This window comes from Sciurus carolinensis, chromosome 4 (assembly GCF_902686445.1).
Source record: "Sciurus carolinensis chromosome 4, mSciCar1.2, whole genome shotgun sequence".
Classification (NCBI taxonomy): Eukaryota; Metazoa; Chordata; class Mammalia; order Rodentia; family Sciuridae; genus Sciurus; species Sciurus carolinensis.
Window position 1 is genome coordinate 93,262,124 of NC_062216.1, and position 25,368 is coordinate 93,287,491.

The 25,368-nt window shown below is 40.2% G+C and overlaps 2 protein-coding genes across 2 annotated transcripts in view; both read left to right on the forward strand.

Annotated features, from left to right (window-relative positions):
* Stk38l (serine/threonine kinase 38 like) overlaps positions 1 to 5,214 on the forward strand; it is a 76,557-nt gene extending 71,343 nt beyond the window's left edge. The window contains 5 exon segments of the mRNA XM_053743394.1: positions 259 to 286; positions 288 to 327; positions 330 to 354; positions 1,424 to 1,519; positions 1,592 to 5,214. Coding sequence (XP_053599369.1) covers positions 259 to 286; positions 288 to 327; positions 330 to 354; positions 1,424 to 1,519; positions 1,592 to 1,739 — 337 coding nt within the window. The 3' untranslated portion in view covers positions 1,740 to 5,214.
* A 6,028-nt stretch (positions 5,215 to 11,242) lies between these two features.
* Bmal2 (basic helix-loop-helix ARNT like 2) overlaps positions 11,243 to 25,368 on the forward strand; it is a 76,558-nt gene continuing 62,432 nt past the window's right edge. Inside the window, exon 1 of the mRNA XM_047550499.1 lies at positions 11,243 to 11,406. Within this exon, the coding sequence (XP_047406455.1) occupies positions 11,376 to 11,406 (31 nt within the window). The 5' untranslated portion in view covers positions 11,243 to 11,375. The remainder of the gene's footprint in view (positions 11,407 to 25,368) is intronic.

Sequence of the window (25,368 nt, forward strand, 5' to 3'; positions counted from 1 at the left end):
AATCACTACTTTTTCAACACAATATTTTTAATATCCTCATAAGAGAACAGAAGGAAATAGCTTCAAAATATTTATAGTAAGTATCCCTAAATAGTACAAATTACGGATAATTTTTATTTTCATCCACATTTTCCACAATAAATATAAACTACCATAAATAGGAAAAAATTGTAATGCTTTAAAAAAATAAAACATTTGAAATAATGTAACCTGAGTAATTTAGATATAATTTGTATGTAATTTGTTTCCTTGTTCTAGATTTTGCATTGATTCTGAAAATAGAATTGGGAAATAGCGGAGTAGAAGAAATAAAAAGTCATCCCTTTTTTGAGGTGTAGACTGGGGACATATAAGGTATGTTCCTAGTCTTGAATGGGAGAAGTCTGAGTAAAATGAGTTTCTAGATATAGTGATAAATTACATCTAATTCTGCTAGATTAAATACAAGAAGTACCACTATTATAATGTGTATTAAGTCAGTGTTTTTCTGGGTTGTATAAGTAAGACTATACTGGCTATAGCTAAATGACTTATTTTAGGCTAATATCCATTATGGTACCTTTTATTTAGTACCATTAGTACCTTTTACATAATCTTGTAAATTTAACACCTAACAGATTCATTAAACATGTGTTGAAGAATGTCTTAATTTAAGTCAGGCACAGGGGCACATGCCTGTAATCCCAGCGGCTCGGAAACTGAGGCAGGAGGATCTCGAGTTCAGAGCCAGCCTCAGCAAAAGTGAGGTGCAAGCAACTCAGTGAGACCGTCTCTAAATAAAATAAAAAATAGGGACTGGGGATGTGGTCAGTGGTTGAGTGCCCCTGAGGTCAGTCCCGGTACCCAAAGAAAATGCAATAAAAAGGGGTAGTTTCTTTTAAAAGTTTTTATAGCCAAATGTTTTTAGCATGATAAGAAGGCATTTTCATGACTAGTTTTTTTTTTAAAACCTAATATGCCCACTTGAAACTTGTAGAAACTGAGAAGTTTTTGCATTCATATTTCATCACAAATATGTAGTACCTTGTTCCCAAATAACTTTGAATTTATGGATCTTCTACTAGATGTATTCTAGTCTATATCACTTAAGTAGAATCCAATCCTTACTATATTCTTATTTTATATAACTGTAAAATCTTTTAAATAAATATCTTGTTTCCCCCTTGCATTAGCTCTTTTTCACTTAAAAATAGCTTGAAAAAGTCTTGGTACAGAAATATAAAATTCGAAGTAAATGAAAATATTTTGATAAAAAAAATTGTACTCAACTATTTGAAATCCACTTAACTATTCCCATAGCCACAGTAAATGTCATTGGCCTTTGTAATATCTAGAAAAATAGCATGCAAATTTCAAGAATTATTTGTTGGAAAATAAAGATTCAAGAAAATTTACCATAGTTACTCAATACCTTATTTAATAGGGAAAGGCCAGCAGCAATCCCTATAGAAATCAAGAGCATCGATGACACTTCAAATTTTGATGACTTCCCTGAATCTGATATCTTACAACAGGTAAGATAAGCTTATAACTCATGCGATTAAAAGTCTAAGAGAATATTTTATTAATGACTTTTTTTATTCTTGGTTGATTTTTCTATCTTTCTAGTGCCAAATACCACAGAACCAGACTACAAATCCAAAGACTGGGTCTTTCTCAATTATACCTACAAAAGGTTTGAAGGGTTGACTCAGCGTGGCTCTATCCCCACCTACATGAAGCTGGGAAATTATGAATGAAGATCACATTCGCCCACAACCAAGAGAACTCAGGTAGCTGCATCACCAGGCTTGCTTGGCGTAGGTAACAAGACACTGAAATACCCTGAAGACGGTGGTGCTTATTGACTACAAGAGGAAATTCTACAGGATTAGGATTTCTAAGACTACTACAGGAATAGGTGGCAGTGCCACCTGCTTTTTTTTTTTTTTTAAATATTGTTTTTGTTAACTTTATTATACGAAGGTACTGGAATAAAAGGAACGTACATCCCTTTCTAACTGCACTGCCTACGTGCGTATTAAGGTCCATTCTGCCTGTGTGTGCTGTGGCTTTGAACTGTAACACCTCTAATCAATTCAGGAGAAATACATATCATTTAAAGCAACATAGGCTAACCTGTAGGTAACACTGCAGTATTGCTGATTCACTGCAAATCTTATGGGTCTAGATAATCAGTAAAAGCCATCTTCCATAGTTGGTGTTAGAACATTTGCCCCATTTGTTTGGACATCTCTAGAATATATATGAAGACAATTTCTGTAATGGTTTTAAGAAATTTAAAAAAGAATACACTGGTTCTTTAAAAAAATAGAATTAATCATCAAGTTATTACATAAACTCCACAGTAGGGAGTGACAAGTTTCTAATGAGGAAAAGGAAGTTTTAACACCTTCACTCAGAACTCCACTAAGATATTTACTTTGTGGTCAGAAATACTGATGACCTTTATATACATATCTGTATACTCATAGGGAGATGTACTGTATTACAAAATGTAAAGTTGCTTTTTTGTGACAAGAGGACTTCTTTTTTAATAAGAAGACATGGCATTATTTTAGTTTGATTATGGTGAGTTGAATTTCAGAAATGACCATGAAGGCTGGCTTGTAGAACCTAGTGTATTTTTATTAAACTATTTTTTTAAATGTCAGACTTCTGATTATGTAAATGGACTTATAGAGAACAAAGAGCTATTTACTTTGGTTTTATAGAAAGTTGTTACATATCATGGATAGTTACATTTTATTTCTTTTGATGAAATTTTTCCTTTGATAGTACTTGTATTATTGTGCCATTATTTTCTTATGCTCCAAATGTACCAAAGATCCTGAACAGAGTGGATGTCACAACAGAATAGAATTTTGCTTTCCTGTGGAATGTTGTATTCAGACATGAAAGATCTCTCTCTGATGGAGGTCAGCTTATTTGAGGGCAGCACTATTTGGGTCGAGCTGCATCACTGTGGCTTAATACCAATAGGATTAAAGAAGTAAATGCAGGCCAAGAGGTTGTGATTAGAGGAATAGAGAGAGAAATGGCAGCATCAAAATCTTTGGGTATTTCCCTAAGAATTAAATAATGTTTTCTTGCTCAACATTTTAATTCTAAAATGACTTTCCCAGGTTTTGGTTTCATATGTACTAGTTGAAGATAATAATATTGTATTAAAGAATGGCCTTATGTTTATCATAACTGTTAATTGATAGAATTATCTGTGACCCAAAGTAATGACTTATTTGTAGGATGTCTTTCCTAAGGGGAAAGAATTGCAGAGGAGCATTATGCAAATCTACAAAAACTGAAAATTGTTGCTGCTAGGTAACTCCCAATATTTCAGTAAGGCCATCCTGGTGTGTCCCCCTCCTTTTGTTTGTTTTCTTTATTTGTAAGCATTTGTTGAGTACTTTTTATGTGTTCAGCTAGTAGTTCATCTCCATTTTCCTAGTTAGATCATCTGATTGAATATTTAGGAGAGAAAATTTTGAAAACTCTGGATTATCTCAATTTAACTGATTTTTCTAACTGCTTTTAATTTTTAAAAAGATCCTTTAACTCCTGCTGGGGTTTGTGAGATTTCTCACTCCAACACATCCTTTTTTAAAAGGGGATTTTAATCAGCAGAGGTCCCTGGCTACTAGACACATTCTGTCTTTGAATTGTTAAATTCAGAATATCAAAATGACTATTTCGCTGCAACCATGATTTTTTCCTATTTTCTTTTAAAAGGACTGTTTTCCACTAGTGTGCTAATGAATAGGTAGACAGAAACTGCAGTGTTCTCTAGTTCAAGTATCATAACTGCTAGAACAGAAGAATACCATTAATTCAAGTCAACAGAGATTGCAATTAATATAAAGGAGCATATAAGAACAGCACATTAGTTTATTTCCCTCATTATTATCAGAAAGAACTTGGAAACAGTTACAATTTCTTGGCATTAGAAGGGACATTTTGGAAAGTTTGCTTTGTTTAGAGTCTCATTCTTCACTGGAGTTAATAGAGTGGTTCACTCTTTAGGGATTTCTCCTCATCAAAAGCATTTCTTAAGTGCCTCTCTCAAAGCAATTAAAGACTGTGTCTGCCCTCTGGAAGCTACGAATTTGATTCATGATGCAAATTAACTAGGTAATTTGCAAAGTACCCTTGAGATTTAATTTTCTCTATTATACATTTCCCGTATTTCAGGTGAATCATTTAATTTAAATAACAGAACCCTATCTAATTAACTGGGCATAATGACATTTCTTTAAATTAGACTCTATTTTGAATTAAAATAATTTTATTATAAATTGTGTGCTTTTGGTTTTCTAAGTATATAGAAAGCTTGTATTCAGGTTTTTCGGTTTCCTGATTTAATGTAGACACTGACTTTTTATTAAAACCTTTGTATTAAATCAAATTATGATATTTTTTCTTTTATGCATTTATTATATTAACATAGCTTTAATTCTTTAACTGTAGTAAAGCATTGTGTTGTCAGAAAATAAGGAATTACAAATCAGCCACTTCTAAAATGAAATATGTAACTGATCTAAAAAGCTAGTTAGCTTAATGGAAAATACCAAATGTGGAATATATAAAATGTTCTTCGCTAAAGTTTCAGATTAGGTTCACTTATTTCCATAATAGCATACTTCAATGTTAAAAAAAAAACTGCATATCTTTATGTAAGATAAATCTAAGTTTTAAAATATTTTAAAATACATTTATTTTTGTGTTCTAGTGTAGAAAACCTTTAGACAATCGATTAGTCTCAACTGGTAGGAGAAACAGCTATCTTTTGATGGTCTGCAAATAATCAGTACAGATCCCTGGATACTAGAAACATTCTTTGAATTGTTAAGATTCAGAACATTCAAAAATTTTTGAATGCATCCATGATTATTTCCTGTTTTCTTTATTTAAAATTAATTTTCTCTTTAGAAGTGCACTTATTTCTGAAGAATCTTAATGAAACACTTAGAACAATTATAAATACAAGACACTTGGGACTATTAGAGATATTTTAGATTTTTATGACAATGTGAGGGGATATTGCTGCTTTAAAAAGGAATAAAGTAATAAAAATATATCTTAGTTATTTTTTTAAAAGCAATACAATCTAGCAATTGTCTAGAAAAATAATCATCAGGCTGTTCAGTGTTTCAAAAAAATGTTTTGGTGGCACGAGGGCTTTTTCATTGAAGGTAAGACAAAAATAAAACAATGTTTACAAAATTTCTGTTGGTGAGGTGGTTTTGGTTTTATTTTTGAGTTTAGAGATAGGTGCTATCCAAAACTCAGGAAAGACTGTTTTGTGAATGTAATTACAGAATAACTACTATACTTGAGGATCACATCAAGAACAAAACAAACATTTGAAGTTTCATTTATGTTCCATTTAAACAGTTAAGAGAGCTCATGGTGTACTCAGTAGTAGGGCACTTACCTGCACTTCAAACAACAACAAAAAATCAATCAAGACAAGTTTATGTTTGAAATTGTTCAAATCTGTAGCTAAAAACATAACTACAGAAATTACAAAATCTACTTTTAGACACTTTCTGGGCTCATAGCTTATATACCCTACTAAATCAAAACCAATTAGTAAGCAGTATATTGACAACATCTCAAAATAACATGGAAGAGATATAAGTGGCTCAGGTACCACTACATTCTGTCATGTGGGAGACACTGACAATCAATCATGATCTGTTGCAGTGGGCCCAGAGGGAGCCAGTCAATTCTATTCAGCCTTGTTGCGCTCTAGCTATTCCCTAACACATCATTTTAATAGTGCTATTGTAAGAAAAAAATAGTAAAAATGCTGAATGTCAGAATTGGGCATGAGACCAAGCTGGAGACTCTACATTCAACTTCAAAAGAATCTAGTGATACAAAGAAATTTATATACAAAATGCTTTCACTTAACATGATTCATTTTTTACAATGGTTCTATAAATAAAGTTACCTTTTTTTTTTTTTTTTTTTTTTGGGTGCTGGGAATCGAACCCAGGGCCTTGTGCTTACAAAGCAAGCACTCTGCCAACTGAGCTAGCTCCCCAGCCCCAAAGTTACCATTTTATAGGTAACAATCATAAGACTGAGTAATTGTGACTTATCCAAAATATAGGTAGTAAACTGCTCTGGAACCCAAGTCCAGTGTGTCTTCTCCTCCAAATCATAGAGCATGCCTCATTGACAGTTACCCCATATGCTTCTCAGAATACAGAAGAATACATGGGCTGATGTCACTTGGAGTGCTTATGACAGAAGACACAGGTAAAAATGACTTCAGCAATAGGGCAAATGAATATTTCATGTAACAGGAAGACACCAGAGAGCTTCCAAGGCAGTCAATTTAGCATCTCAAAAACAACACAGACACAGGTTCTTTCCATTTTTCTACTTTGCCATCTTCAAAGTGTTGGCTTTGTCCTTGGTCTTGTTTTTTCAGAGGCTAGATAGCTGCAGGAACTCTGCATCCAATGACATATAAGGCCTTAAAAAGAAAATTAGGGGCTGGGGTGTAGCTTAATGGTAGAGCACTTGTCTAGCATGCACAAGGTCCTCAGTTTGAAAAATGACATCTGGTGCACCCCTTTATTTGAAGAGCAAGGAAAATCCTCCAAAAACATTTTAAGCAAAGTAACCCTCACATCTTACTGGCCATGATTGTGTCACCTGTCCCTTACTAAGCCAGCGCTAGGCCTGATGATTGACTTAAATCAAGACTTACATGCCTAGTACTGGGTGAGGCTCACCTAAAGCACAAGTCCACCTGGTACCAAATTAGGGTTTTTCTGAAAAGATACAAGGTAACCAAAAGGGTGCCAGACATACCCACCATGGCAGTGGTTCTTACCTGAAGCCATTGCTCCTAGATTCTGTTGATGCCTATAAATGATCTGCCATTGCCTATAAATGAAGAGAAGGCTAGTACAGTAACATCTTTCCTGACACATCTGCATTGAGAACCATGATGCTAGACCACAGCTCAAAACCTTGGATTCGCTGGGTCTCTGAATATCAGAAATGAGGAAGGACACTTGGTTCAATGACCAAGGCTTGCTCTCTTTAGTACTTTTGCCATTTCTCCCAGCTGCTGTTCATCAGAGCAGATTGTGTCTTTATTGGTCCATCTCCTCCAAAGCTGTTAGGGCAGAAATAGAGACCCTTGTAAATTTAGTTCCTCCCCAGACCCAGCCAGGGGTGCAATGACCTAATTACTGGTGGCTCGATTGCTTTATCTAAATTGGGAAGGTGGGCTTTGACTAGCCTTTGAATTAAAAGATTAAACCCCCAAAGAATGACTTAAATATCTTCCAAAGGGAGAAACTCCTACTAGGAAAAGGAACCTGTCCATGTTGACCCAACATCTTTACTTTTCCTTGTACTGTTGGGTAAAATAATCTTGAAAGAACATGAAGAACCTCTTGTACTAGGAGAACTGAGGAAGCCCTGAGATACCTGGCCTGCTTTAAGTGCCTAGAACCTACAAAAATATAGCTATTAGTTCAGGCTTTGACACAATCCCTAAGGGGCAAATGACAGTAAGCAATAACTCCACATACATGTCTGCACAATGATTTCCTCATCTTTGTCGTAAGTTTTGTTCCTCCTTGCAGTTTTCTCAGAATTTTGGTGTATTGCCACTCAGAAAACTACCTCTCCCCCAACACACATATACCTACCTTCTCCTCTGTAACAATCTAGGCTTAAGAAAATTCATTTTTAACAAGGTAATATTTCCCAGAGTACTCCAATCATCTCAGAATTGTTTCAAAATCAACTAGGATACCTTTTTTTTTTTTTTTATTTAGAGACGGTCTCACTGAGTTGCTTAGCACCTCACCATTACTGAGGCTGAATTTGAACTCCCAACCCTCCTGCCTCAGCCTTATGAAGGGTACACCAGATACCAATTTGAAATAAAGATTTAGTATGTCTTACCCACACCTAAAATCAGAATCTCTGAGGGTGGTTTGAAGTTCTGCATATTCTCCTGTACATTTTCCTTCGGGGATCACTGATTAAGGGGAAAGGGCATCACTGGACTTTTCCAAAAGGAAATAATGCATGCCTCATTGGTTATTGTGAGACATCTATATAAAGTAACTGATGCATAGTAGGTGAGGTTAAAAAAAGAAAAGAAAAGGTCAGTCATTGTTTACAGTAGTGCCCAGCACTTGTAGGTGCTCTATAAATATCTGTGATCAATTGGATTCAATAACTGCATTTTGTGGGTAACCCTACTTTCCACCTAAGGTCAATCTCAACATTTCACTTTCAATAAAAACAAATATAATTCCAAAAATCATTAAAAAGGATGTTACTTTTGCTTTACACAATGAAGCTCCCCAGTAACCTTTTAGAAGATCTTTCTTGAATTTCCATTCCCTATAGCAATTGCTACTGCCCTCCCCCAGCCTGCCACCCCACTTTTTCCTCTCTCTTAAGTGTAGTCTCCTCCAAGGACCTCTGCTTTTCCTCTCCTTCTTAGACCAAATTCAAACTGATCTTTCTCACACCCGAAGTCCACTATAGATCTGTTCTTCTAAGCACACAGGGCACTTGTGGCCTTGTTTCTCCAAACTGTACTTCATTCATCAACCATTCATCAACCAGCTCAGCAAATCCAAGCATCTTCCCCAGGACTCACTCTCCACAGGCTGCTGGAGACAGTGTAGGATGAAAGAGTAGGTTTAAATATTACTAAAATTCGGTTATTTTCCCCAATCACTTAGAAGCTTAAAAATTCTCTTTATGCATCATTAGAACTTATGTCTTGGGGCTGTGGTTGTACAGTGGTAGAACACTTGCCTAGCATGTGTGAGGCACTGGGGTTCAATCCTCAACTCTGTATAAAAATAAGTAAAATGTATACAAATACAATTACATTATTTTTAAAAAGAAATAATGTCTTCAATTTAACTTTGAAGCAGATGGATATTTTTTCCTTGAACCAAATAAAATATATCTAAGTGGCCTCAGGGGAACCAATGTAAATAGATTACACTGTTACAACCCCAGCAGGAAGTTGAGAAGGATGGAGGTTATAGTTTATGAGACAGTGGTTCCTAATCACAGGTGGGTGAAAGAATATATGCTCTACCTTGAAAACAGTACTGTCCTTGCCTAAATACTTAGCAATGAAACAAACTAGGTGCACTCAAGGATAAACAAGGGTTCCTGGAGAGCAAGGCTCTTCCTGGGCTTTTGGCAAGGGGACAGTGTTGATCAGAAGGTTCTGGGAATCATATTTCAAATCACTTTCTCACATTTTCCCCAAGAAGAAAATGAGAAAACAACTGGTTGGAAATGAGAGATTACCTTCCTAGCCATCTGGCAAGATACTGTGTGGCTCTCTGTCTCTTCCTTATCCTACGAGGTATGTTGGAACTATCAATTTAAAAGACAAGAAAAAGAGCCAGGCGTGGTGGTGCACGCTTGTACTTCCAGTTATTTGGGAAGCTGAGGCAGGACTGCAAGTCGAAGTTCAGCCTGGATGATTTATCAAGACCCTGTCTCAAAAATAAAATTAGAAAAGAGACAGGTTTGTGCAAGGCTCTGGGTTCAGCCCATAGAAACACAAGAAAGAAGGGGCACTCCCCCACCATGGTTTAGAAAGTAGAGCTCAAGAGCTTAAAGAAAACAAGTAGGATATAAACCTGACTGATCAGGGAACTACCTATTAAACATTGAGAGGGATTTGTCCCACAGAATCCTGTGGGCCTGCTTACTGTGTGTTATTACATTTCCTGCTTTCATAGTTAAGCGTCTGGATTCTTCCTTTCTTGCTTTCAGGCTTTTGGTGGAAGTGAATCATCATTTCTAAAAAACAAAGACTGCAATGATTCACAGGCAAGCTTATTGGACACCTCACATGGTAGGAACTCCTAAGCAGGAGAACTGACTTTTAGATTTTGATTCAACTATTTACTAAGTGACACTGGCCAAAATACTCATTTCAGAACCTCTACCTCCCTACTAAGACAGGAATTACAGGTGTTCAACCACCTCACCAAGGGTTTTGTGAGGATCACTGAGATGACAATGGGAAAAATGTTTCATAAGCAAGATGACTAAAACAATACTGCACATGTTAACCAGGATCCTAGCAATTCAGCCTCCGTGTAAAAATGGCATTAACACATAACCAGGTGTAAGCGATTCTCGCCCCTCTCCACATCCTCACCAAACCATCTCAAAACCCGGCACTTGCCAGGGAAAGTCAGGGTTTGAACACATTCTGGGAGAACTAGGGCGGATCTTGAGACTATCTGCCAGACTCTTGGTGGAATTACTATTTCTGAATGCCAGAACAAGTTACGGTTGGTGGAATTTGGGGTGGAGTTCCAAGTCAAAGCTAGGAATGTTTTAAGAATGATTTTGATTAGGGTGTGTCTTTGAGAATAATTGGGGGAGCAGATTTATCAACTCATTCTACTTCTAAGTGCATGAAGTCCCAGTCCCCATTTAAGACCTCAACATTTATCTTGTCACTTACTTCTGCTTGGGAACACACTTCCAGACCTTTACCCAAGTTCTAAAGGCCATATGTACTGCCTTCAGGACACACCGCAGCTAGTTAAGACCCTGTAGTCGGGTCCCAGTAGAAAAATTATTAATTATTAGATTTAGGCAAGTTGATTCCAAGCTTTAGTGTTTTCTCAATTGTTCCTTTACTCTACTAACTTATACTAGGCAAAGTGTATCCAAGGAATCCATCCAGGATCCAGTGGCAGGAGCACTGAATCAACGTATTCTAAAAAGGTCGTCTTGGGACGTAGGGCTGTCAAGAGATCTCCATAGGATTTTACATACGGATTTACCCAACAGTTTCAGAAGCCAAAGCGGCTTCCTCAGGGGAGCCCCTATCTGACACTCGCCCGCTCCTTTCTGCAACTAAGAGCTAGGTCCAGGGAAAACTCTTCCAGCACTCCCTAACCCGCGCCTTCCGCTACTCCACCATGCAAACATCTCTATTCACCATCACCCCCGCCAAGGATTTACAGCTCCAATAGAACATACTCGTGGAAGCCTGTTTTCTATTAGGCGGGTTGCGAGAAAGGTTCAAGCTGCCTTTCAGCGCAGGGCCTCCAGCGGAGGGGTCGGCGGGACGGGGCGGGGCCCATTGTGCTCCGCCCCCGCCCGGTCCCTTTCTCCCGCCCCGCAACCCGCGGCACCCAGACCCGCGAGCGGGCGCGCCCCAGTCCGCATGCCCAGTACTCGCGGCCGGCCGGGCAGTGAGGCGGCGTCGGCTGTCGTAGCACCGGGCAGAAGCCCGCGGGTGCCTGGCTCGGGGGCCGCCTGGACCCGGGCAGGGCGGGCCCGGGGCTCCTCCATGCTACCGGCCCCGGGGCTGCGGAGGTGGCCGGGAGGCTCCCACGATGGCGGCAGAAGAGGAGGCTGCGGCGGGAGGTGAGATTGTGGGCGGAGGCGGCTCCAGGTGGGCGCGCGGCGCGGGGTGAGCCCCAGCTCTGGCTGTGGGCAGCGAGCGGCCAGCGCAGCGACTCCAAATCTGCCCACTTTGCAGCTGGGAAAGGCCGGCGCGTGTCCCCTCCGGCCCGACGTCTCTTCGGATGGACTCTGGGACCAAGGCGGTCCCTTAGGGCACAGGTGTCGCTTGGTGCCCGGAGTGACCTCCGGAGGAGGGGAATTTAGGGCGTGGAACCCGGGACTACGCCGGCTCTTAGCAGCCAGCAGCGGGTTTCGGAGGTGAGTTGGGGATCCTCCTGCCCATCGTCACCCTAGGATGATGAGCAGCCTTCTTGCGCCAACCATTGGATGCCCACTAGGGCGTCTGCCTGCAGTGCCGCGAGAACTTAGATTCTTTTTTCTTTTGAACAAAGTAATTGTCCTCAGTACTGGAAGGAGCCCGGGTTCTAAGATCCCATCCCCTCTGAACTGGAAATACTCGCTTCCAAAATTGCCCCCGCGGGGGGCGAGCAGGTGAGCGCGTGGAGGCAGGTCCCCCACGTGTAGGAACTTCCTACACCAGCCGGTTCCGCGGTGTACCCCACCACACACACCCCCGACTAGCGTCGGGCAGCCCTTGCCTTTTACCATTACAGCTTGGGTAAACAGAGCAGAGGAGTTGGCTCCACCCCTACCCCGACTCCGCGGTGCTGGGGATCCCACCCAGGGCCTCGCGCACGCTAGGCAAGTGCTCTACTGCTGAACTGCACCCCGGCCCCCTTTGTTTTGTATTTTTGGAGGAACTTTTATGAATCGAGTTGGGAGTTACACTGTCTTTTTCCTCTTGCTTGTACTCACTGGTAATCTTCTGTGATTTCTTCATGGGACCGTTGTGACCACTACTCATAATTATACAATATTATAAAAAGCTGTCATTTAAGGCAGATGGGAGGCAGGAAAAACTTCAGATAACTAAAGGAAGGCAGGCAGAGAGAAGTTCAAAGAAGCATTTGTTTAAATGACCACTTTCCTTTTGGAATATGGTGATGGAGTTTTGAATTCTCTGAAAAATGACATTGAGGCCGGGCGCGGTGGTGCACATCTGTAACCCCAGCGGCTCGGGAGACTGAGGCAGGAGGATCAAAGCCAGTCTCAGCAATGGTGAGGTTCTAAGCAACTCAGTGAGACCTTGTCTCTAAATAAAATACAAAGTTAGGACTGGGGGTGTGGCTAGGTGATTGAGTGTCCCTGGGTTCAATCCCTGGTTACCCCCACTCCCATAAAAAAAAAATGGCATTGAGAAGAGGTAGCTTTGAAAATTTAATACAGTGGTGGAAATGTAAATCAAGGGACATATCAAAAATTCTGTCACTTAAATATTTATTTATAGTTTTTCTAGATGATGCAAAAATATGGGTAAACTTTTGTTGGAAAGAGAAGACCCCTTTCTGTTTTGGCTTGTGACTAAGCTCTGCTTCATTGTCAGTAAAGCTAAATCCTTTTGCTTTTGTTTCCTCATCTGTAAAATGGGACTAACTGTAGTTATCAGCTTTATAGGATTGTTAGAATTAAATCAGATATAAATGCATATAAAAAGCTTAGGCAGTACTTGGAAAATAGTGCTCCAAATTATTTGCTTAATATAATTATTCATTTACAGCTTCAGTTTGCTTTGTGAAATTAATAAGTCCTGTCTCTTCCATTAAGAAAGTGTTGTCCCATGTGAGTTAAAATTGGCTAAGTTAAAAGAATATTTGGGCTTTAAAAAATGAAAATGCAGTTAGTAGGGTTTTTTTTTTTTTTTAAATACTCTTTAGTTGTCAATGGATGTTTATTTATTTATATGTGGTACTGAGAATCAGTTCCTCACACATGCTAGGCAAGCACTCTCCCACTTAGCCACAGCTCCAGCCCCCAGCTGGTAATTTAAGAGCAGCTTTCCTCAGATAAGTCTTATGGACTGTGAGAAGTTTTTAGATTGTGTATTGCTATTTAGCTGAATACCAAGGGTGAAGTTGATAACAATCAAAATTAATCTTAGTAAGTGGTTCCATGGGGGATGAATTTATTGAGAAACTTCTAAGTCCTAGGCCTTTCACAAAAGGTGCTTTCCTCAGTCTCACAGCAACCTTGCAATATTATTTCCATTTCACTGTTAAGAAAACAGAGTCTGGTCTATAGTCAAACAGCATAAAATTACAGACCTGGAGTTAGAATCTGTGCTGCCAGCGCTCTCCTTTTTTTCTCAGCTCTCTGGGTGGCACTGCTAAAGTGTGCTTCCATCCAGACACCTCTTTATATTAGGGGGTGGAAAAAATGTTTTTGTGGGCACAGTGGCACACACCTGTAATCCCAGCAGCTCTGGAGGCTGAGGCAGGAGGATTGCAAGTTCAAAGCCAGCCTTAGCAACTTAGTGAGGCCCTTAGCAAATTAGACACTGTCTCAAAATAAAAAATAAAAATAAATGGGTTGGAGATGTGGCTCAGTGGTAAAGTGCCCCTGGGTTTCATCCCCAGCAGCCAAAAAAAAATTTTTTTTTTTTTACTATTTCTCCTCATTCCTGGAGGGAAAACAAAACAAAAACAGGTCTCTATCTCTGAATCTCTGATACAGGGGCCATGTTTGCCTTATACAAAATCTCTGAAAACTCCTTTTTCCTAGGCATTTTGTTACAGGATTCTTATGGTAAAATTAAAATCTAAAACTGGTGATGATGGCAGGGAACTAGTAGTTTAGCTTACACTGTTGGGAAAAAAAAAAAAAAAACCTTAGGGCTTTGAAGATGCCTCCAATGTAATTGCCAACTCACTTGCTTTTTTGACAGATTTATGGTGAATACTGAGATTAAGCATGCTGCCAAGTGACTGGGTGTCCTTCTGGTAATGATTCCAGAGTCCTTGGAGCTAGGGAGAGGACATCTTAAGGGAGCCGCACATGTCCAAGACTGAGAGCCAGAGGTGGTCTTAGCCCTGGGCATCTCTGAATAGCTTTCTCACCTTCCCTTTTCTTACCATCTCATGCTTTCACCTCTTACATTATCAGACCCAACTCTTTTGAGGTGTGGTTGTGCAATTATAGTGACTTAAATTCATTTTTGTGACTCAAACCAAAACTCATGTCCCAATCCACATTGCATAAACTATACTGTTCCTAGCCTCGATTTCTAGGTGGTATTTCAACCACAAGTACTTTATTCAAGATAAACTAGGATGAACTGATTATTTTTCAAATGTGGAAAGGTTGAATTACTCAGGTGCTTGGGATCTGGGTCATTAGTCAGCATCAGCACTGTCATCAGCATTATCAGGGACTCAGAATGTGTCAGGTGCTCTGCAGGAGGCAAGGGCATCTAAGACATCTGTTCTGATGCAATAATTTCCTGTCCTGGTTTTTGCAAATTTGCTGCCTAGAGTGGCTCCCCTGGTTCTCAACATCCCAGCTTTCTAGAGTCCCTTGCCTGGCCCAGGCCTCCCCGCTTCCCCGTAGCAGAGGCTGTAAGTTAAGAACCCCCAAGTGTAAGCTCTTATTGGAGCTGGTATCATAGGTGGTATATGTTCTCAGTAGTAGCAGGTAGTATTTGTAGGTATTTGCTGATAATTTATGAAATACTCAACCCTGTGTGTGCCCCACACTGTTTTCTTCTCCTACTTGGCTGCTGTCATGTTTACTGGTCCCTGATACATACTATTTCTATTATATCATGTTAGGCTAATATTACCTATCCAACTTTTTAACTTAAAATATTTTTAAACTCTTCAAAAATCAATCCAGATACACACTATTAAAATTCTTATCTGGAATACTTAAGTGTTGGTTGGCATGATAGGAAATTGGACATTTATTTAAATAAAATATTATTGGGGTTTAGTTTCTCTAGTCTTTAATCTTCTGGTTTAAATCTCTAGATAGTATCTTTAAGAGAGTTAAAAAAACAAAGCAGAGTAAAGGAAAAGGAAATGTAGAGAGAATCATCTTTTACCTAACATGGCTTTGCATTGTAGGATATTTAGATATAAAGGTTAAGATTGTTGTAAAACAATAACTTCCAAGACATTCAAAATGCTTTACTTAAACAATATTTTTGGCAGGGATGTAACTCAGGGGTAGAGTACTTTCCTATCATTTGCAAGGCTCTGGGTTCCATCCCAGTGCTGCAAAAAAAAAAAAAAAAGCTCTTTCTGGAGGGCTTCCCACTGGCCAAACAATATTTTGTGTATATTTTTAAAACATGTATTTTACAGTTTCTAAGCATGTTGCAGGGAACATGGGGAATCTTCTTGCCTTCTCTTACAAAGCACCTCCAGTTTGTCCTACTGGTGTGGGCTGTGCTGTTATGTGGGGTGCTGTGCCTTTCCCCAACTGGCCTCTGGCTCAGCTCTCAGAAGTACCTTGCTCACCCCAGATAGGCCTGAAGAATTTTGTTTTGGGCTTTTTTGTTTGTTTGTTTGTTGTTTTTTGGTGGTGCTCAGAATTGGACCCAGGACCTAAGATACACAGAGCATACAAGTATACTACCCTCTACTCCCTTTCCCAGACTCTTACCATGCAGATTTGAATGCTGTCAGTGCAAGTGACATTGAGTTTGTCTATCTGTGGAGGAGGAGATCTGGTGTGGGACAATCAGCAGGAGTTTGGAACCACACCTTTGGGTGTGTGGTTTCCAGTTTCAGTATTTATCAGCTACGTGACCATGGCCACAATATTTAGTTTTTCAGAACCCCAGTTTCCTTATTTATAAAATGGGGGTAAAAGACCTAACTCAGAAGGTGGTTGTGGCAATTAAATGAGATAATGTTGACAAACGGTTCAGTGCAATCTGACCTTCAACAAATGCTTTTCCTCCTTGTCCTCATGACTCCTTCCCAGAACTCCCCTCCAAAATTGAAATGATTCTCCCTTCCTGTTTTCACACTGCAGTATTTTTGTGTGTCTGTGATAACACTTGTGCCTGTTCGCCACAAGTTAGTTATGCAAATTTCTTAGCTCCACCCTTAGATTGCAATAAGAATTCTCTATCCTAGGAGGGTAGGGTTGGTTCTTACTCATCTTTATAATCTCCAATTCCTTGCACCTATTAAGTGCTTAATAAAGGTTTGTAAATTTTGAATGAATGAATGATGGTTAGTTTAAGGTGTGGACAAGGTTGGTTCATTCCTAAAGGATCCATTAAATACTTGCTTACTATTTGCTGGGCAAACAGAGATGGGGAGATGGATAAAGGGAGAGGAGTGGTCAAAGGGCTTGCAAAACATTGGCCTGGGTGAGAAATACAGCCCAAATATTTGTAGTACTGAACAGACCGTGGTTGTTAAAACACACAGGCTTACTGCTGAGAGTCAGCTGACTCTCTCAAAGTTGGGAAAATTGTGAAGGGGATATTTTAGTATTGATGCATAAATAACTCTCAAGAGACCAGTGAGGAAGAGGTTTTTCATGGGATAGAATAGTCACGTAAATGGCAACTCACCAGTGATATGCTTAGAAGAACTGACATTAGCATTCTTTGGTTTGGACAGGAAAAAGGTAAAAGGAGGAAATAATCTGCTGAAGTTGCATTGCTGGTGTTCTACAGGGTTGTCCCTGCCAGATCTGTGATGCCACATGGACAGTGAACACAGAAAGCTTATCTTGGAGGAAGGTGGTTTTCCAAAAGGAAAGTTATGTGCATCTTCTCTTTGGTTCTGGGTGGCAACAGAGCTTTTATATCACCATGAAAGACTAATGAGGGCCCGTTTCTGATGAGTATGAAAACTGGAGAGCAGAGTTCCTGGTTCCTGCCAGTGCTTCTCATCCAGCTGACTGGTGGCTTTCTTTTCTTCTCTTCCCTGAAAGAGCAGCTACATCTATCTTTAAATCTATTTCACATTCTTCTGCAGAGCATCACAAGAACTATTTAGTTTATTCCCATCATAGCCTGTTGGGAAGCAGACATCTGGCCTTTCCAGGGCTTTTCTACATAATGGCCCATGTCCCGCCATTCCCATCATCTGTGTACCCTGAATATGGGCACGTGCTCCCGGCGTGCTTTGAGAAAAGATGCCGTGCTCAGAGATGCTTCCCATACAGCTCCATGGGACAAAACTGAAGACCCTTGGCCTTGACTTCCAATACAAATGCTTAATGAAGGTTTATAAACAATAAGAAATACAGTGTCCTGCCATCAGAACGTGATCCTGATGTGGAACGAGATGTTGGACGTTCTTGGGTTGATGGTAAATTAGTGCAGAGGTTCTGGGGCTTAGAAATTACTTATAAGCAGAAGCTCTGCTTACATCAGAATATACTTCAGTCTTTTGGAGAGTACTCAAGCTCTAAGTGTATTTTACAGAAATACAGGTTTCTAAAAACTGATGATCAGTAAAATGTAGATGTGATTGAAATTAATTGAATTCGGAGTATTAATAGTTGTTTAAAGAAATAAGAGATTGTCAAGATTAATAATTTGTTTTGTCAAAGACCTAGGGATAAGTTTTGATGAAATGTTGGATGTGATCACCAGATCAACTTTCATTCTCTCTGGTTGGAGAATTAAATTTCCTGAGTTTAGGAGGTACCCAAAGGTAGGCTGTGCTTATATTACCATGGAGACAGATAATGCTGCATTCTAGATAGGCCATCTCTTCTATAACCAGTCACCCAGGCAACCACACTGACCTAGAGAGGAGAAACCAAACCCAGTTTTCCATGCATATGGTACTTGTGATTTCTTTAGGACTAGACTCCTTTTCTTTAATGCAATAAGGGGCTTATCACTTCCTTTTAATAGTCATACCTGTTTCTGGGATGTGTGACCATAAGCAAAACAGTCTTATCATAGAAGAATGTTTAAATCCACACCCGCAACCTCAGAAGTACCCCCAGGGAAAACTATCAAAAGATTTAGAAATGATTTTTGTTACTGATTTCTTTGGGAAAGCATGGAAGCAGTGTGAAGTCAGATTATCACTGTTACCTGATCTATTAGGCCTAGATAGTTTTAAAACCATAATGACAGTTTGGATTTTATTGCTTTTAATGTTAATGCTATTTCAGTTTGTAGAACTTAACATTTGCCTGTTACCATGTCATCAGCTTCCTTCCTTCCTTCTTCTTCCTTTTTTTTTTTATGGTTCTTTCCTCTTTCTAGAGTAATAGCCATTCTGTGAAAAGACACACAGATGTTTTTATGAACACTGATGAAGTGTTCCTCCCAAAGTTAAACTGAAGCTATTGCTTTTCTGTACCTGCCGTGTCAGGAACCATACATATAGTTTTACAGATTCTGTGTAAGATTTGATGTTGCCATTCATGCCTGTAATTATAACATCCTGCAGCATGTCTTCTATTGACTCAACCTGCAGGAATTGTATTTTCCCAGGCTGTATTATTTTCCCATTTGCATCGATGATGTGGGTATAGACCTTTTACATATTAACCAGGTTTTCATGCCTTTTAGAAAAATCTGCTGATATTGAAACTGTTAAACCCTGCATTCTTCTTTTTCATGGGGATCAGTCAGTCCCAGAACAAGTTAGGGGACTTACTTTTCCGTTTCCACGTGGAACTGAAATTCTGATGAACTGCTGTTTCTTGCTTTCACCCTTCCCTGGATTAGGTAGAATGCCTATGAAATGTTGACCTCTGGAGTAGTCATCATCAGGAAAGCATTCTTTAGCACTTATATCACTGATGACATTCTGCATCGCAGTGGAGTGTTTCCTGTGACACTGATTTCCTTCCAGTCATCAGGGGTGTTACTGCTCTCTCATTGCCCCATTGCAAAAGCTGAGCATGTTTCATTCTCTGTCTTTGGTTCTGCTAAATAGAAATTGTCATCCTTTATTATTCACTCTGTGCTTGGTGTTCTCAGTGCTTTTTATGGTATAATTCATTAAATCTGCATTAACTCTCTGGAGGGTACTGTTGTTATTCCATGTTTCTGATGAGGAGACTGAGGTCTAAGATGGAGGTTGCAGAATCTGGACTGGAACCCAGGTGTACTGACCTCCAGAGTGATTCGCCTCTTGGCCTCATAGATGGTGTTCCTCACCACCCCGGAGGCATTTGAATGGGTGTCATTTCTTTGAAGTGCTGATGTCTGAAACCGAACTGATCCTCTGTTGGGAGGGAATATGGAATACTGGTCTCCAGTGGTATCGAGAGAATTTGAGCTCTCTCACATAATTGTGTGATGTTTGATGGGTATATTAGTGAGGGTTCAACCAGAGGAGCAGAACTGGTAGGAGACATATATCAAGATGTTATTGGAAGGAATTGGCTTATGCAGCTGGGGGTTGGCTAGGCAGACTGGTTCTGCAGGGTGGCTGTCAGCAAGACTGGCTGGAACTCTGCTGCAACTGTCCACAGGCAGAAGTTCTTCAGGGACTTCTCAGCTTGGTTTTTAAGACCTTTTGACTGATAGGATCAAGTCCATCCAGATTATCTGGGATCATTTCCCTTACTTATGATCAACTGATTATGGATTTTAAACACATCTATAGAGTACCTTCCCAGCAGTGCCTAGGTTAATGTTTGAATAACTGAGGGCGGTAACCTTGCCGGGTTGATAAAGCACAAAGACCATCTTAGCAAGTTGCTCAGTTTCTCTGCAGTGGTTGGTTTCAACTAGTATTCTTGACTTAAATCTCTTCTCTCCCATCTCTCTCTCTCTTTTTTTTTTTTTCTCTCGGCCATCATGAGAGGCTTAAAGTAGCCTACTACTCTCCATCTGTGAAATATGTCTTGCTGAAATTCATACACTATGCTTACAGCTTTCCTGGGCACATCAGTGTAATACTATCACTGAGTCCAAAAAAGCTCCCACACCCTGCTTGCTAAACGCTAGTGGGAGGGAGGCCTGCATTCTGCTGCAGCCCTGACATTCCTTCTGTTTTTGTTCCTGTAGTGATTGAGGGTGGGACGTGCTTCTCTGGGAGCACTGTTTCTCCAGAAAGACTATCACATCTAAGTTCTGTTTCTTTCCCTTTTATTTAAACTGAGACATAATTCCTAGCTGGCACTATTATTTTGCCACTCTGATTCTCAGATGTAAGATAAGTGAATTGGACAAGATGATTTTTCTTTGGCTCCTTTTCCCACCTGTCAGTCTTTTATTATAAAGTAAGAAAACTTTATCTTTTTAGGATTTTCTCCAAATCTTTTATAATTTTTATCTTTCTTTTTTTTTTTTTTTTTTTGGTATTGGGGATTGAACCCAGGGGTGCTTTACCGCTAAACTATATCCCCAGTCCTTCTTATTTTTTTATTTTGAGATTGGGTCTCACTAAGTTGCTGAGGGTCACACTAAATTGCTGAGGCTGGCCTTAAACTTGGAATCCTTCTGCCTCAGCCTCCCGAGTTGCTGAGAATACAGGCATGTGCCACCGTGCCTGTCCAGTATTTTTTATCTTTAGGGCATACCTAGTTTTTTTCCTTATCAGCCCAAATATTTGAAAGGCAATACTTCATTATAGTTGAATGAAGCAATAAACAAAAAATTTATCTAAGAAAATTCTCCTCTTACCTACTCCATGATGGGAAACAATGTGTGAACAAATGAGTGAACTTGGGAACTGTTAAAGTCTATTGGCCTTGATGACTGGTTTTGGCCCTTTTCTTAACTCGCTGTCTAAATCCACTACATACTAAACTACTTGGCATATTTCTGATCTTTCTGGCTCATAAACTTTGATTTGCTTTCCTACTTATTTCTACTTTATCTCATCTCCTGAATGTGCCGGTAAACCTTTTTTCTTTTTTACCATGATTCTGACTTCTCCTTTGGTTATATTGGTGCTACAGAGGGTATTCTGTTCCCATAGTCTTTTCACATGATATCATGGTTTTTTTTTTGTTTGTTTGTTTTGTTTTGTTTTGTTTTGCGGTGCTGGGGATCGAACCCAGGGCCTTGTGCATGCAAGGCAAGCACTCTACCAGCTGAGCTATCTCCCCAGCCCTGATATCATGGTTTTTGACAGTAAGTTTTTATAGACACTTAAAGAACAAAACCCACAGTTTTCTAAACAAGCATGAGATAAATCACACCTTCAAATAACCCCTTTGGAGTTGAGTGCATATAGGCAGGTGATATGGTCATGCACCTCAAACAAGAATGTGCTTTAGATTTTCTTTCACTGATATGTGTGAATAGTAACAATTCTCAGTGATTTTAGCCTCCCCTCCATCTCTCACACCACCAGGGGCACTCAAGTCTTTGATTGACACCAGGTAGAACTGTTGGTTCACAAGAGGAGTTGCCAGCCTCTGTTCCATGAGTAGTAGTCTCTTTGTTTGGCCACTATCCTATTTCCAGCCCCTAGCACAGCCTCTGGTTTATAGTAGGCACTTCATGAATATTTATTCATTGAATTATCTGCAGGACATTATAGGACCACAGTGACAAACACTGCTTGCCAGGTGGCCATCCAAATGAGGATTGGCTAGCTCTTGTCTCCCTTCTGGGTTGTGCCGCAAGCTGGTTTTTGAGTTCCTTCTCTGGTTTGGAAGCCATGAACATCATTTCTTTCTGCCCCTAGCTTCTCCCATTCATACGCAAGTGGTTGGTTAGTTTCACCTTGAACACCACACCCTCACGAGGAGACAGGGAGAGCATTAATGTACACAGTTCACGAGACCCAGGGCACCTGCTGATCTTCAGGCCATCTTCCATAAATGATCCAGTGTGACAGCATAAGCAAATCCAAGTCAGACCTCAGTCATACTCTAGAATACATGTACCTTTACACTGAGCAGAACTGAAAATCCCTGGCCCTTCCTGTTTAGTGGGAAGGATGTGTCATATAGGTAACTAGATCCTCTCTGGTCATTTTAAACCCAATATAATCCCCAGGGCTCTCTGACACCAAGGCATTGCTCACAGTCTCACTCTTGACTTTCCTCAACGCAAACCAGTTCAGTTTTCCCACCTGCTGAGTGGTTTAGTGGCCCATTCACATCCTGTCCTTGGTGTCAACTCTGTACTATAACTTTCTTGTCTAATTCTGCCATGTCTTCTCTCTTTGCCTATGCTGTATTTGGCCATAGTGAACACATTTTCTGCTGTTCTTTTTGGCTTTTTTTATTCATCATGACAGCCAGTCCTTTGGTTTGAAGATATAAATGGTATGCTGGTCACTTTTGCAGATGGCATGTTTTGGTGAGAGTTAGGGAGAAGTTAGATATAATCTGAATCCCAAAAGGTGTTGATAGGCAGACACCAAAGAAGGAAAAAAAGAAAAAAGAACCGCAGCATTTAAGCATTAAAAAAAAAAAAAAAAAAAAAAAAAAAAAAAAAAAAAAAAAGCCTTGAAATGGGAATGGATGGGTTAAAAACAGGTGATTTAGGTCACCTCCAGGAAAGTCCTATTTGGGAGTCAGGAGACCTGCACAGAGTTCCTTCTCCATCACTGCCCTTGAGGAGCCGTGCCTGGTGAGGGAGTTAGTAAAGAGGAATACAGAGAAGTGGGCATACAGAGAATCAGCAGTGGCACTGATTACAAAGTGCTACCGTAATACGTAGAAGGGACCCCACTAGGGTGGCAAGTTTTGGGGACAGTGGTCAGAGAGCTTCTTGTAGGAGATGACATCTGATCTGCCTGACAGGTAAGCCTGTGCTAACCTGATTTGGGAACAGGGCATTTCAGGTGAGGGCAGCAGATGACTGGGAGTGTCATGTAGCATGCTTTACTGTCACCTGGGCGTGGGGTGAGGCTAGTAGACGGGTAGACAGGCCGTGCTGTGCAGGGCAAGTCTTTATATTTTGTGTCATCTTAAACTCAGGGGGGCCACAGTTGCGTTTTAAGCAATGGAATGAAATAACCAAAACTGTGGTTCAGTAGTCACAGTGGGGTGGTTTGCATTTTGCATATGCTCTTAGTACTTGTCATAATTTTGAATTACATGTTTGTCTGATTATTGATTTATGTCTCATATCACCTTGTTTAGAAAGGGTAGGTAAAATTATATTTCGCTGTTTATATGAGGATTTTCTGTGGAAGTCAGAATTATCTGGCACTATTATTCTGATTTAATCTAACTCCAGAGCAGGCCACCCTCTTAGTTTGACTCAAACCTCAGTCATCCTTAACGACATCCGTTAGTCTGATCATTTATACGAGGGTGGAGTTTCTCCTTGGTGTCTGGACCTGACCATAAGCCCACCACATTCAATTCAGATGAATTACTGCCTACCACCTGTTCAACAAAATTTCATATTTTTCAACATCTATCTTATTTAAAATTTTTGCTGATATTTTTAAATTTTTATCTCATGCCTTGCATATGAAAGGTCTGTAAGGTAACTGAAATTTATCATAATTTCTATTATACAGATCAGGAAATGACTTCCTAAGAGCCACACAGTAAGGTAGAAGGTAAATGGGTGAAAATGCTCTTGTTGAGAGGTACTACCTTATTGCTCTTCAGTCCCCTGGTCTACTGAGAGCTGAGCTATTTGTGCGGTATATGGAACAATATTCTCATTGCAGCAGGATCTTGAACTTGAACTGGGAGTCCTGACTGGTGGGTATTTTGTGAAATGCATGCCATCAGGAAGTTCTTTCTTTTGAAGAGTCTTCAGGAATCTGAGCAGGTTGTCAGGGTCTAATTGGTAACTTGCCATTGCAAAGCAGATGCCTTTGGCAGATGAGGGTCTATTCCCTGACACCCTAACAGCACTATGGACCCTTTTTGGAGCACTGAACATGGCACCCACTGCTGCTCTCAATCCATCATCCAGTGCTTGCACACATAGATGCCGTCCGTGCCATGTGGCTGCTGTGTTCCAAAGCCCTGTGTTACCCATGACCCACAAAGGGAATCTTTACTAGGCACGTAACTCTGGAGGAAGATTTTTCCTTAAGTCCTTTAAATATTTTGCCGTACTGACCCCTCTCTGAAACACAGGGCAGTGCAAAGTCAGTCCAAGCCCTTGTTATTTAATGAGAAACTCCCTATCCCTTCTGCTCAGGAAAACATGAAGCTGTTCGTGGGAGTGGCTCGCAGCGTGCTCATATCTTTAGCAACACAAAGTTCATGGCATCAGCAGTCCGTATTTGTTCCTTGGGTTTAAAAACAACAGGAGGACTGCACACCTGGCTTTTGGATAGTGGTAGAAATTTGTCCATTCAAAGACATGTCCAAGGTTGTGAATAATACAAATTTTTTATTGATGAATTCATTTTTTCTGGATTACAAAACTAATATGTGTGCACAGAGTTAAATATGTGTTAGTTGTAGAAAAATTGGTAAATTAAGAAAAAATGTAAGTGTATTAACCAGGTCTTTTATTTTCCACACTGATGCTTTGACATCTGAGGCCTTGCTCACTGTGGAGGGACAGCCCCTTCCAGGGTGAGCCAGTTCCTAGAGATTGTAAACAACTCGTCCTTGAGAGCACTTTTCGAATACAAAGCAACCAATCCAGAGCCCACAACCCAACCACCTCTCAGTTCGGGCCACTGTCCATCTGCCCTAAATCACCTCAGGGCCAAACAGCTAGATAGAGCTCCTGTGCCCCAGAGCTTGCTCCAGGTGTTCAGACTAGCCAGTCCTAAACTTGCTGCCATGCCCATTCCCCAGAAGCTACAGTTAAGTCTGTTGTCCTTAGTTCTCCCTGTCCCTCTGCCTAACCCTAACCCCACGTGGTCCCCTTGGTGGCTTAGTTAGACCCCTCCTCTTGGGAACAGTGAGTAATGACCTACCTCTTCAGTGGCAGCTATCTCCTGACCTGTTGACCCTACAGTGCAGTGGTTCCCCTTATCCAGGGGGAACCTAGTCCAGGACCCCCTGGTGGATGCCCAAAACCATGGGTAGCACTGAACCCTATAGATGCTATTTTTTTCTCATATATACATATCTATGGTAAAGTTTCATATACAAATCAGGCACACTAAGAGGTTAACAATGATAATAAAATAGAACAATTCTGACAACATAGTGTAATAAAGGTTTTTTGAATGTGGTCTCTCTCTTGAAAGAGTCAAGGCA